This window comes from Periophthalmus magnuspinnatus, chromosome 11 (assembly GCF_009829125.3).
Source record: "Periophthalmus magnuspinnatus isolate fPerMag1 chromosome 11, fPerMag1.2.pri, whole genome shotgun sequence".
Taxonomy (NCBI): domain Eukaryota; kingdom Metazoa; phylum Chordata; class Actinopteri; order Gobiiformes; family Gobiidae; genus Periophthalmus; species Periophthalmus magnuspinnatus.
Window position 1 is genome coordinate 30673451 of NC_047136.2, and position 11992 is coordinate 30685442.

An 11992-nucleotide genomic window follows, 5' to 3' on the forward strand; every position below is an offset into this window, starting at 1 on the left:
ACAATCCCTGCTTTTGACCATTGCATATTATTGCTGTGTCCTTGGGCAAAACACTCCCCTCAATTTGGGTATGTATCTATGATTTGTTTGAGTGATTAGTAACAGAATTCTGCTCAGCCATCTTAGGGTAAAGTAGTTTATTATTGGTGGTTTTCAGACATCATCACGTTTCTTGAACGTGATGATGCCATACTCCCAGATGGGACAGAAGTCAGTTTTCTCTATTGATACTTTGCAGATGATGTTATTAACATTACCTTGGGATGTGATGCTAAATGGAGGCACTGCTCTGTCTGAACCTTTTTTACTCAAGCTAGACTTTAATCTGAGCTTTGTTTTAACACAATCTGACAACAAAGAACTGATTTAGCTGGAACTACAACAGGTGAGCTGATTTGTGCAGTCCCTCTGAAATAACTTTACAGCCACAAGCTAGCTAGCATTAGCCAACAGTTGTTCAATGAGTTTTCAGACAATGTTAAAACTTTTTTGCCATTGTTTGCTGATGTGTGCATTGTGTCTCAGTGGAAACTACTGAACATTCCACCATAGACATACATGTAGATCACCCACAGCATGATGTAACTGCAAAATATCAGTAAATTACATTGTACTTTACCATGAAATATCCAAAACGTAAATTTGCAAATGCTCTCTAGACCAGGGGTGGGAAAACTTTTTGATACATGGCCACAATGGGTTCTAAAATTTGACAGAGGGGCTGGGCCAGGAAGGATGGATAGATGTGTTTTAGAGTAGGCGTGTCAAAGACATTTTCACCCAGGGCCACATCAGCAAAATGGCTGCTTTCAAAGGGCCAGACATAAAATACATAACTAATTTTTAATCTTGTTAATTAACTGTTTCTGTATTTATTGCTTATTCAAGTTACAAATAGTCCATATGCATTTGCCTAGATGTAAAAATATGGCTGTGTAACTGCATATCTCCTGGGAAAAATTACATTTTAAGTCCATCATATCTTTTAATTTACCCTGTTGAGGGCCACAGAAAATTATGTGGAGGGCCACATTAGGCCCACGGGCCTTGAGTTTGACACATGTGTTTTAGGCCTGTAACATCTAGTAAGGCATGAATATGCAAGGCTCATTCAGTTTTATCAAGTGTCAAAAGTTCAACAACTTGTTGAAAAGATAAATTGAACAAGGTTTACCCTTACCTATTTTAAACATGTGTGAATGAAACAAAACCCAACTTCAGGTTTGTTTTTGAGGAGGGAATAGCATTAGAACTTGGCTTAAAGCTCACAAGAGTCAGTTTTGTAAATGTCATGATCCGCACTGTCCACTCCTGGTTTTCCTCCTGTCCTGCTCCTTCCCTCCCTCACCTGCCAGATCTGGGCTGGGCTCCTGGCTCCTCCCACGCACACCTGCAGCCCATCAGTGCAATCAACTCACCTGCTGTGCATAAAAGGAGCTGGGAGAAGGGACTCAGCGCGGGATCATTGTCGTGTTCACTTCATCCTGTCGTGTCTCTGCATTCCTGTCTGTTCCTGCGTTCCTGCGTTCCTGCGTTCCCGTGTTCCCGTGTTCCCGTGTTCCGGCCCTGGACGTCTCCTGCCTGCTCTGCCCTACGCCCGTCTGGTCTGCCTGTCGTCCTTCATGTCCCCGGTCTCTGTGTTTCCTGTGTTCCTGCTCACCTGCTCACCTCCGGATCACCCGCTGTTTGTACTTGTCCTATTCTACAATAAACACTGTAAATCTGCCCCGAGTCTGCATCCCTTGGTCCGCTACACACACCCGTTACGACAGTAAAATACAGAACCTTTCAGTACATTTTTTTAGGTATCTGTTCTTTACTTTAATAAATGTTACAGTAGCCTTGCTTTGCTGCATTTGAGAACAGCGGGCCGGATCAATAAACCTTTTAGGCTTATTAATCGGCCCACCGAACGTGAGTAACGTTCAGTAACACTTTATTATTAGTCATAGCCAAAGCTCAAAATGAGTATTGTATCAGTAGAGATAGGCAATTCCAGGGCTGAAATTATCCAAATAATTCTAGTGAAGGAGTTTAAAAACAGTGTATTACCACATGACATCACAAGATGGAACAGAGTGTTTTCCATTTGAGAGAGCTCAGCCTAAATATGCAGGATTTGTGTGTTAAACATGTGAAAAAACCTCCAGGAAACATTATAACATAGATCATAAAATAGAGTAATATGAACCCTTGACATACAGAATCTTTAACTCTTTACTTTGTTTGCAGAAAATTTATGACACTTGATCCAAGAATCGTGTTAAATACATAGATTTTCTTCGGCATTACCCCCGTCCCAATTCAGCAAATATAACTGTAATATGCATGTTGTCAGTCACGCAGCCGGAAAACTGCCACCGGCCAGAGGAACAAGAACACACGAAAATATTGAGAGAAAGAAAGAGATGGAGAGAAAGAGAGAGGGAGTGGAGGAGAGGGGAGGGACCTGTGTATAAAACCAGGAGCGCACGTGTGGAGACACAAACTGAACCAAGACTCGCTCTAGACACTTTTACGCACGACAAGACGCACGGCTGGAGGTGCGCACGGATCTGAGGATTATAATTTAACCATCGCTTGTGGATTATACAGGACTTCTGGACTCTTGTACTAAAATGGATTTGTACCTTTTGCTCTTCGCGCTGTTTGGGACGTTCTCTTTCATTTTGAGCGCAGGTGCGTAGCGCGTATTTTTACGAAAATAACATTTTTATGCTTCGCATCGCAATTCACTTTTGCTTGCTCATAAATCCTTGAAGCATTTGTGTATGTGTTTAGTCCATATTTTTACACCAATCCTAATCTTTGTATAGTATTTCTGTATTGGTATAGCATTTTTCTTACCAATGTTACAAAGTGATTCATAATGCAATTAAAACCTCAGTCGAGACCCCACATATTGAAGAAAAAGATGAAAAAAGACTAAAGAGTAAAAACGGATCATGATTCAATAGCTAATTGAAAACCTCTTAAAAATAAACGTGCTTTAGTTTCTTAAAGTGCCAAGGTAATAAACGTCTGACATCAGCAAGCAGAGAGTTCCAGAGAATTATATCATACCATTATCTGCGTTGCTTACCAAATAAATACCACTTTCATCGTAAAAGGTTCCTTTTGAGTTTAATAGTTAATTCAAATTGCTCCACATTTGAGTTCGTTACGTATCTCATGATGCCTTCACACTTGTTGCTATTATTTGGTGATAACCTGAGCATGTTTTAGGACTTGGGTTGGCCCTGATCTAGTCCTGGTTTAGGTCTAGTCCAGGTTTAGTTTTGATGTGGTGAATGTGCGCACTTTACCCAAATTGGCACATATTTTGCTTAACTTTGTTACTTGTCACGGCGCACGCTTATCTGCTTATTTGGGATCTGGTTAAGCCCCGCGATGTGACTGTTGTGATTTTAGGTACACTCAAAAATACAATGAGTTGAATAAGCCCAATTTTACGCACGCACATATTCACATAACATTATCAGAGCCGTGTTTTGATCGCGCGTTTTGATACTTTCAGGTCTAGCAGCACCCACGGCGCACCCACTCGGCCTCCTCACACCCCACAGCAACAGTGGGCACGTGCGGACCAAGCGCTGCTCGTGCGCCACTTTCCTGGACAAAGAGTGCGTGTACTTCTGCCATTTGGACATCATCTGGGTCAACACGCCCGAGTAAGTCTGCCTTGGGTTTCGGAGTGGTGGAAAATTAAGTTCGGTGTCATAGCGATTAACAGTTTAAATAAAGTATGATTCTTTTGAATAAGTATGACGGAGTATAAGGGTCACTTAAATAAAATAAATTATGCGGGCGCTAGTTGTAGTAGTAATTTTACGAGAATAAAGTCGAAGCCTGAAAAAGTCATAATATTACGAGAAAAAAGCCGTAACATTACGAGAATAAACTCATTCACGCACAGCAGCCTATATTCTCATAAAATTACGTCTTTATTCTCGTAATATTACGACTTTATTCTCGTAGTACTATGACTTTATTCTCATAAAATTACGTCTTTATTCTCGTAATATTACGACTTTATTCTCGTAGTACTATGACTTTATTCTCGTAAAATTACGTCTTTAATGTCGAAATGCTACGACTTTATTCTCGTAGCGCCTGCATAATTTATTTTATTTAACTGACCCTTATACTCCGTCGTAAATAAGAATATTAAGATAAGAAATCCTCGATTTGTTATAAGACATTAGAATGTGGTACGAAGCCAACATGTGTATTAATTATACACCGCACTCACAAACAAGGGCAAGGGTCAACCACCATTTGCAATATGTGGATTTCGTTTAAAAAAAAAACCCAAAAAAAAAAAACCTTAAAAATAAAAATTGTTCATTACAAATAAAAATAAAACAATAATCATTAGAGAACACATGGCAAGTATATCTACATGTCTGTTCAACTGGCTTCATGACTCTGTTTTGGTTACGTAAATATACACATTTTACTTTAAACTGTAATGCATAAAAAGAGCAAGCAAGGCCGGAACCAGAACTCAACCTGGTCTGAACAAGAACTCAACCATACTAAACCAGGTCTAAACCAGTACTAAACCAGATCTAAACCAGTACTAAACCAGGTCTAAACCAAGTCTAAACCAGGTCTAAACCTGTACTAAACCGGGACTAAACCAGGTCTAAACTATGTCTAATTCAGAACTAAAACAGGACTAAACAAGATCTAAATCAGGTCTAAACCACATCTAAACCAGTACAAAATCAGGACAAAACCAGGACTAAACCAGGTGTAAACCAGGTCTAAACCAGGTCAAAAGTAGGTCTAATCCAGGTCTAAACCAGGTCTAAACCAAATATAAACCAGGTTTAAATCAGTACTAAACCAGGTCTACACCAGTACTAAACCAGATATAAACCAGATAAAAACTGGGTCTAAACCAGGTCTAAACCAGGTCTAAACCAGATATAAACCAGATAAAAACTGGGACTAAACCAGGTCTAAACCAGGTCTAAACCAGGACTAAACCAGGTCTAAACCAGGTCTAAATCAGGAATAAACCAGGTCTAAACCAGATCTAAACCAGTTCTAAACTAGGACTAATCCAGGTCTACACCAAGTCTAACCCAGTACTAAACCAGGTATAAACCAGGTCTAAACCAGTTCTAAACAAGGACTAATCCACGTCTACACCAGGTCTAAACCAGGTCTAAACCAGGACTAAACCAGGTTTATACTGGGTCTAAACCAAATCCAAACCAGGACTAATTCTGGTCTACACCAGATCTAAATCAGGAGTAAACCAAATCTAAACCAAGACTAAATTAAGGGAAAACTTTGGGTTAAGATTTATTCAGTTCAATAAGTCTGTCCCATGTAAAGTAAATGCTTCACTCTACCCTCCACAGGAGGGTGGTGTCGTACGGCCTGGGTAATGCTCCTAGGACCAAGCGCTCTGTCCTGGGGTCAGAGAGGAGGACGAGCTCCCGATGCATGTGTCTCAAGAGGGAGGACCAAATCTGTGACAACTTCTGTCAACCTCAAATACAACAACACAGGTACGTACAGTTTGAATACTTCAATTCAAGAGAACTGATATGATGCAACATTAGGCCTATTATGAACATTCAAACAACACATTTGGCAGTCTCTGTTCTACTACTGATAACGAATTATCAAAAATTCATTATCAGTAGTAGAACTTAAATTCTCAGTTCATTAGTTATCTAATACTGTTTCTGATCATAAACAACTGAAATGAATAGCTGAAACAGTATAAAGGGGGTTAGACTTGGGTTATTCCTGGTTTATACCTGATTCTGTCCTGGTTTAGACCTATATTATTAGCTCTGGTTTACGCCCAGTTTACACCTAGTTTAGACCTGGTTTAGACCTAGTTCAGACCTGGTTTAGATCTGGTTAAGACCTTGTTTAGACCTGATTTAGACCTGGTTTTGACCTGGTTTAGACCTGGTTTAGAGCTGGTTTAGATCTGGTTTAGATCTGGTTTAGTCTTGGTTTAGACCTGGTTTAGTCCTGGTTTAGACCTGGTTTAGTCCTGTTTTAGGCCTGGTTTAGACCTGACAAAAACATACAAATAAAAGACAACTGGACAAAATTCATCACGAAATCACCGTACCTTTAAAGACCTACAAATATGCACAAAATCATTTTACTTTTTACTCTAGTAAACATATAGTACAGTACAGTAAGTACATATTTAAACCTTATATATTTTTAAATTACAACATGAAATTAAGATTAAAGAGAAAGTTGTAAAGTGGAATAATAAGGTTGAAATCAGAACTAAAGCAGGTCTAAACCAAGACTAAATTAGGACTAAACCAGGTCTGAACCAGGTCTAAATTAGAATTAAATTGGGACTAAACCAGACCTAAACCAGATCTAAACCACGCCTAAACCAGATCTAAACCAGGTCTAAACCAAGCCTAAAGCAGAACTAAATTAGGACTAAACCAGGTCTATACCAGATCTAAACCAGGTCTCAACCAGGTCTAAACCAGGTCTAAACCAGGTCTAAACAAGTCTAAACCAGAGCTAAACCAGAACTAAACCAAGTCTAAACCAGGTCTAAACCAGGTATAAAGCAGGTCTGAATCAGGAATTAACCAGGTCTCTACCAGGTCTAAACCAAATCCAAACCAGGACTAAATTTGGTCTACTCCAGGTCTAAATCAGGACTAAACCAGATCAAAACCAGGACTAAACCATTTCTAAACTCGGTCTAAATCAGGACTAAATTAGGACAAAACCAGGTCTCAACCAGATCTAAAGAAGGTCTAAATCAGGGCAAAATCAGGACTAAACCAGATCTAAACCAGATCTAATCCAGGTTTAATCCATGTCTAAACCAGATCTAAACCAGGACCAAACCAGGTCTAAGCCAGGTCTAAATCAGAACTAAATTGTTTCTAAACCAGGTCTAAACCAGATCTAAACCAGGTCTAAACCAAGTCTAAAGGTGGTCTAATCCAAGACTAGACTTAGAACTTTAGAACTGGTTTAAACTACGTCTAAACTGGTTCTAAACCAAGACTAAATCTGGTTTACATCAGAATGTAGATCAATTCTGTTTAAATTTTTTTTTCTCCTCTGTTCACTTGTTCACTTATCGTAATTATTTAATTTGATGAGTCATTTTAAATCTCCTAAAACCATTTTTGTGTCTGCCTCAGGGAGAAGTTGGAAAAGATCCCATCTGTCCATTGCCAAGAATGTTCTAGCAGCGAATGTTCTAGCAGCGAATGTTCCAGCGGCGAATGTCAACTAAATTTGCCACTTAACTCTGCTCAGAGGTGAGGACACCTCTCCTTTAGGCCTGATTTGGTCTTGGTTTAGACCGGATAATGTAGTCTTTGTTTAGTTGATGATCAGCCCTAGTCTTGACCTGGTTTGGTTCTGGTTTAGACCGGGCAATGTAGTCTTTGTTTAGTCCCAGTTCAGCCCTAGTTTAGACCTGGTTTGGTCCTGGTTTAGGCCGAGTAATGTAGTCTTTGTTTAGTCCAAGGTCAGCCATAGTTTGGACCTGGTTTGGTCCTTGTTTAGGCCGGGTAACGTTGTATTTGTTTAGTCATACGTCAGCCCCAGTCTAGACCTGGTTTGGTCCTGGTTTAGACTGGGTAATGCAGTCTTTGTTTAGTCCCTGGTCAGCCCTAGTTTAGATCTGGTTTGGTCCTGATTTAGACCAGGTAATGTAGTCTTTGTTTAGTCCCAGGTCAGACCTAGTTTAGACCTGGATTGGTCCTAGTTTAGACTGGGTAATGTAGTCTTTGTTTAGTCGAAGGTCAGCCCTAGTTTGGACCTGGTTTTGTTCATTTAAGGTGGTACTTGTAAAAAATACTGTGGTATCATATTGTTTGAGCAAAGCAAAGTACTTCCTTAAATAATTGCCCAAACAAACTTGCCAGTGACTCCTTGCATAAGTACAGTTTTTGGATCTATGTTAGATCTGTGTTAGCTCTGTGTTAGATCCATTTTAGATCCATGTTAGAACAGTGTTACATCCATGTTAGATCTGTGGTAGAATTTGTTAGATCCATGTTAGATCCACATTTGATCTGTGTTAGATCTGTTTGATCCATGTTAGATCTGTTTTAGATCTGTGTTAGATCCATGTTAGATCCGTGTTAGATGTGTGTTAAATCTGAGTTTGATCCACATTAGATCTGTTTTAGATCTGTGTTAGATCCATGTTAGATCCGTGTTAGATGTGTGTTAAATCTGAGTTTGATCCACATTAGATCTGTTTTAGATCTGTGTTAGATCCATGTTAGATCCATGTTAGATCTGTGTGAGATCTCTGTTAGATCCACATTAGATCCACATTAGATCCACATTTGATATGTGTTAGATCTGTGATAGATCCGTGTTAGCTCCGTGTTATATCTATGTTAGATCCTTTTTAGATCCGTGTTAGATCATTGTTGGATCTGTGTTAGATTTGTGGTTAGATCCATGTTAGATCTATGTTAGATCTGTTTTAGATCCATGTTAGAGCCACATTAGATCTGTGTTAGAATTTGTTAGATACCTCTAAGATCTATGCTAGATCTGTGTTAGATTCATCTTAGATCTGTGTTAAATCCACATTAGATCCTTATTAGATCTGTGTTAGATTTGTGTTGGATCTGTGTTATATCTGTTAGATCCATGTTAGATCTATGTTAGATCCATGTTAGATCCATGTTAGATCCATGTTAGATCTGTGTTAGATCCATGTTAGATCTGTGTTAGATCTGTGTTAGATCCATGTTAGATCTGTGTTAGATCCATGTTAGATCAACATTAGATGTGTGTTAGATCCATGTTAGATCCAGGTTAGATTAACATTAGATGTGTGTTAGATCCATGTTAGATCCATGTTAGGTCTGCTTTTTGATCTGTGTTAGATCTACATTAGATCCGCGTTAGATATGCGTTAGATCCGTGTTAGATATGTGTTAGATCCACGTTAGATATGTGATAGATCCATGTTATATCTGGTTAGATCTGTTTTAGATCCATGTTAGATCCACATTAGATCCATGTTAGAACTATCTTAGATCCGTGTTAGATCTTTGTTAGATCCATGTTAGATCCATGTTGGATCCACATTAGATATCTGTTAGATCTGTCTTAGAACCATGTAAAATTCATGTTAGGTTAGATCCATATTAGATCCACATTAGATCTGTATGTTACAAGCGTGGGAAAGCCGTGGGCAAAAACTCAAAGAATTTCAAATTACTTTGTCGGTCAAAACGTGTGGTGTCATGAAAAGAGAAGGGAATGAAAATTTGAAACAATTCCTGTGTCAGATGCCCTCCCATTTTCTTTTATCACTGTGCGTCAGATGTCCTCCTACCCTTCTATCCCTGTGGTGTTAGATGATCTCACTCCCCGTATCCAGTATGTCACTCATCCTTTATTCATTTGTTCTATCCTCCTGAGTCCCTGTGTGTCAGATGCCCCCCCATCCTCCCGCTGTATGTCCCTGTGTGTTAGATGCCCTCCCATCCTCCCTCTGTATGTCTCTGTGTGTCAGATGCCCTCCCGTACTCCCACTGTATGTCCCTGTGTGTTAGATGCCCTCCCGTCCTCCCTCTGTATGTCTCTGTGTGTCAGATGCCCTCCCGTACTCCCACTGTATGTCCCTGTGTGTTAGATGCCCTCCCGTCCTCCCTCTGTATGTCTCTGTGTGTCAGATGCCCTCCCGTACTCCCACTGTATGTCCCTGTGTGTTAGATGCCCTCCCGTCCTCCCTCTGTATGTCTCTGTGTGTTAGATGCCCTCCCGTCCTCCCACTGTATGTCCCTGTGTGTCAGATACTCTGCTTCCCTCCAACCAAAATCAACCACTATAGAATCAAAGCAGTGAAAGATAGCAAGGCAAAGTATTATTTGTACATGAAAACAAGTTTGGAATCGCTCAGAATCCTTGCCAAGTTCTGATTCACCTGAGGGCACACATTAAGGCGAGGACTAGCTCTTAGACTAATTACACTGAAGAATGTTTGTGTCTGTTATAAAGTCCGCTGGAGGTTTAAAGGCACTCTACCTGACTTTAGTTTGTTAAAAATATGGGAAAACAGAGCTAGATCATTTTAAAACTTTTGTAGTGGTTCAAATTTATTCCTCACTTAACTTATGCATTCTGACCATCCTAATTACTCACCACGATGATCTTCCATGAAGAGCTTTTCACAGCTTTCAGAGGCCAGAGTGGAACTACTCGCATGCTAACAGCACACATCTTGATTTTCAGACAATACTTTGTAATTAGACAACACTTTATAATCAGATGTAGACAGTACACAGCTGACTTAATTTGGCCTCAAGAGCTGCTCATACAAAATATCCGTACTGGGGCCATTTTTGCTCAGATACATGGGGAAAACAGCCATTTACCTTTCTACTTGTTCTTATTTCATATCTTGGAGTGGCTCACTACTTTTGTACTTGAGTAATATTGTTTAAATGAGCCCATATTACACTTTTTTCTGATCTATTTTATAATGATGTTTCCTCATCACAAACATACCTCATGTTTAGCACAAAAATGCTTCACATTTTGCACTGAGTTCTTAGCTCAAACAGAAAACACTCTGTTCTACCTTGTGATGTCATCATCTGATAATACAATAAGTGCTCCACTGTGTTTTTAAACTCCACACACCTTTATTTCTAGAATCATTTGGGTCATTTCAGTCCTGCAATTGTCAATCTCTACTTAACTAAACGTAAAAAGGTATCTGTTAATTTGAAAACTGCCGCTTAACATCACAACGTGGAACAGAGCATTTTGAGCTTCGGAGATGTAGACAGACTATATAAAGTGTAAAGTGCTATACAAACATGTGCGAATGAAACAAAACACAACTCCAGGTCTGTTTCTGAAGAGGAAACAGCATGATCTTCAGTACAATCTTTGGTTACTCCATCCACTTCTCTTGCTTTATGTAGAAATAAAATCCATATTTTCTGTTTATAATATTTTTGTTTCTTCCCCCAGTGGCCCAGAGCTGAGAGCCGTGGTAAGAAGTCAGACAATTTTGGAGAAGTGGAGGACGAGGAGAAGAGACAGGAGCAGACACCAAAAGTTGAACCTGCTAAAAACATGAACACTTTTCAACTTTTCCATCTTAAAGTTAAATATCTGGATGGAGCTTCTCTGCCTCTGGGCCAACCAAAAGTGAAGAAACAAGGAGGAATGTTGGTTTGAATACAGATTTTTATGTTGGACTGTGGCTGGTGATGATGAAGAGCTTGGGAGGAACAGAGGACTCCAGATGAACTATAGACTCCACCATGGAACTTTCTGGCCAAAAATAGGTTCCGTTCACATTTTAGTATCTGATGATGTCTTAGTTTCAGATGTAGGGTGGAGCCTATATTTACAGTTTTTGAAAGAAATGTCCAAATGTATGATCCACAAATGTTGAACCTTCTCATTATTTGTTCGGGGTTTGCTCCACAAACTCATCACATTAATCTTATGGTTTAAAGTCCTTTCAACTGACAATTTTTTTGGGGGGGCTGAATAATGGCACCACTTTCTAAAGCTCTCGTAAAAAAAACCCTAATTTCACATTTGTTAATTTATACTGGCCGAGAAAACATTGAACTTTGTGGCAGTTTTTATTTCATGTAGATATACATCCATTTTCTTCCGCTTATCCGGGGGCGTGCCACTTAGAGAGAGTTACACACCAATTCAGAGTTCACTGTCTAATGTTTAATGCCTGTGTAAAACCAAAATGATTTCACAAAACACTGGATGAATGTTAATGCATTTATTCTGCTGTCGTATACTGCAGAAACACATCTAGATGAGTTGAAATGAGTTAAAATTTTTGAGTTAAAGAGGAGGTATTATACTATGTTATATTTTTGTTTTCTCATTAAAAACATGCCTGAAGATGGTTTCAGGCATGTTTGAGTAATTTAGTGATCTCTCTTGGCCCCTAAATAATGCACAATTAACACCCCATACACATGTACAGTGGTCCCTGGTTTATCACGGGGGT

The 11992-nt window shown here is 39.4% G+C and overlaps 1 protein-coding gene across 1 annotated transcript; it reads left to right on the top strand.

Moving 5' to 3' along the window:
* Positions 1-2505: 2505 nt before the first annotated feature.
* Positions 2506-11667, top strand: edn1 (endothelin 1). The gene is made up of 5 exons (XM_055225352.1): positions 2506-2679; positions 3518-3671; positions 5376-5525; positions 7164-7283; positions 10978-11667. Exons 1-5 carry the CDS (start codon positions 2619-2621, stop codon positions 11084-11086), a joined length of 594 nt encoding a protein of 197 aa, XP_055081327.1. The 5' UTR covers positions 2506-2618; the 3' UTR covers positions 11087-11667.
* The last annotated feature ends 325 nt before the right edge of the window (positions 11668-11992 follow it).

Excerpts from the sequence above, each read along its gene's own strand:
- edn1 (XM_055225352.1), top strand. The coding sequence starts at position 2,619 with ATGGATTTGTACCTTTTGCTCTTCGCGCTGTTTGGGACGTTCTCTTTC. Across the intron at positions 2,680-3,517 it reads CTCTTTCATTTTGAGCGCAG|GTCTAGCAGCACCCACGGCG; the intron begins GTGCGTAGCGCG and ends TGATACTTTCAG. Across the intron at positions 7,284-10,977 it reads CCACTTAACTCTGCTCAGAG|TGGCCCAGAGCTGAGAGCCG; the intron begins GTGAGGACACCT and ends TTCTTCCCCCAG.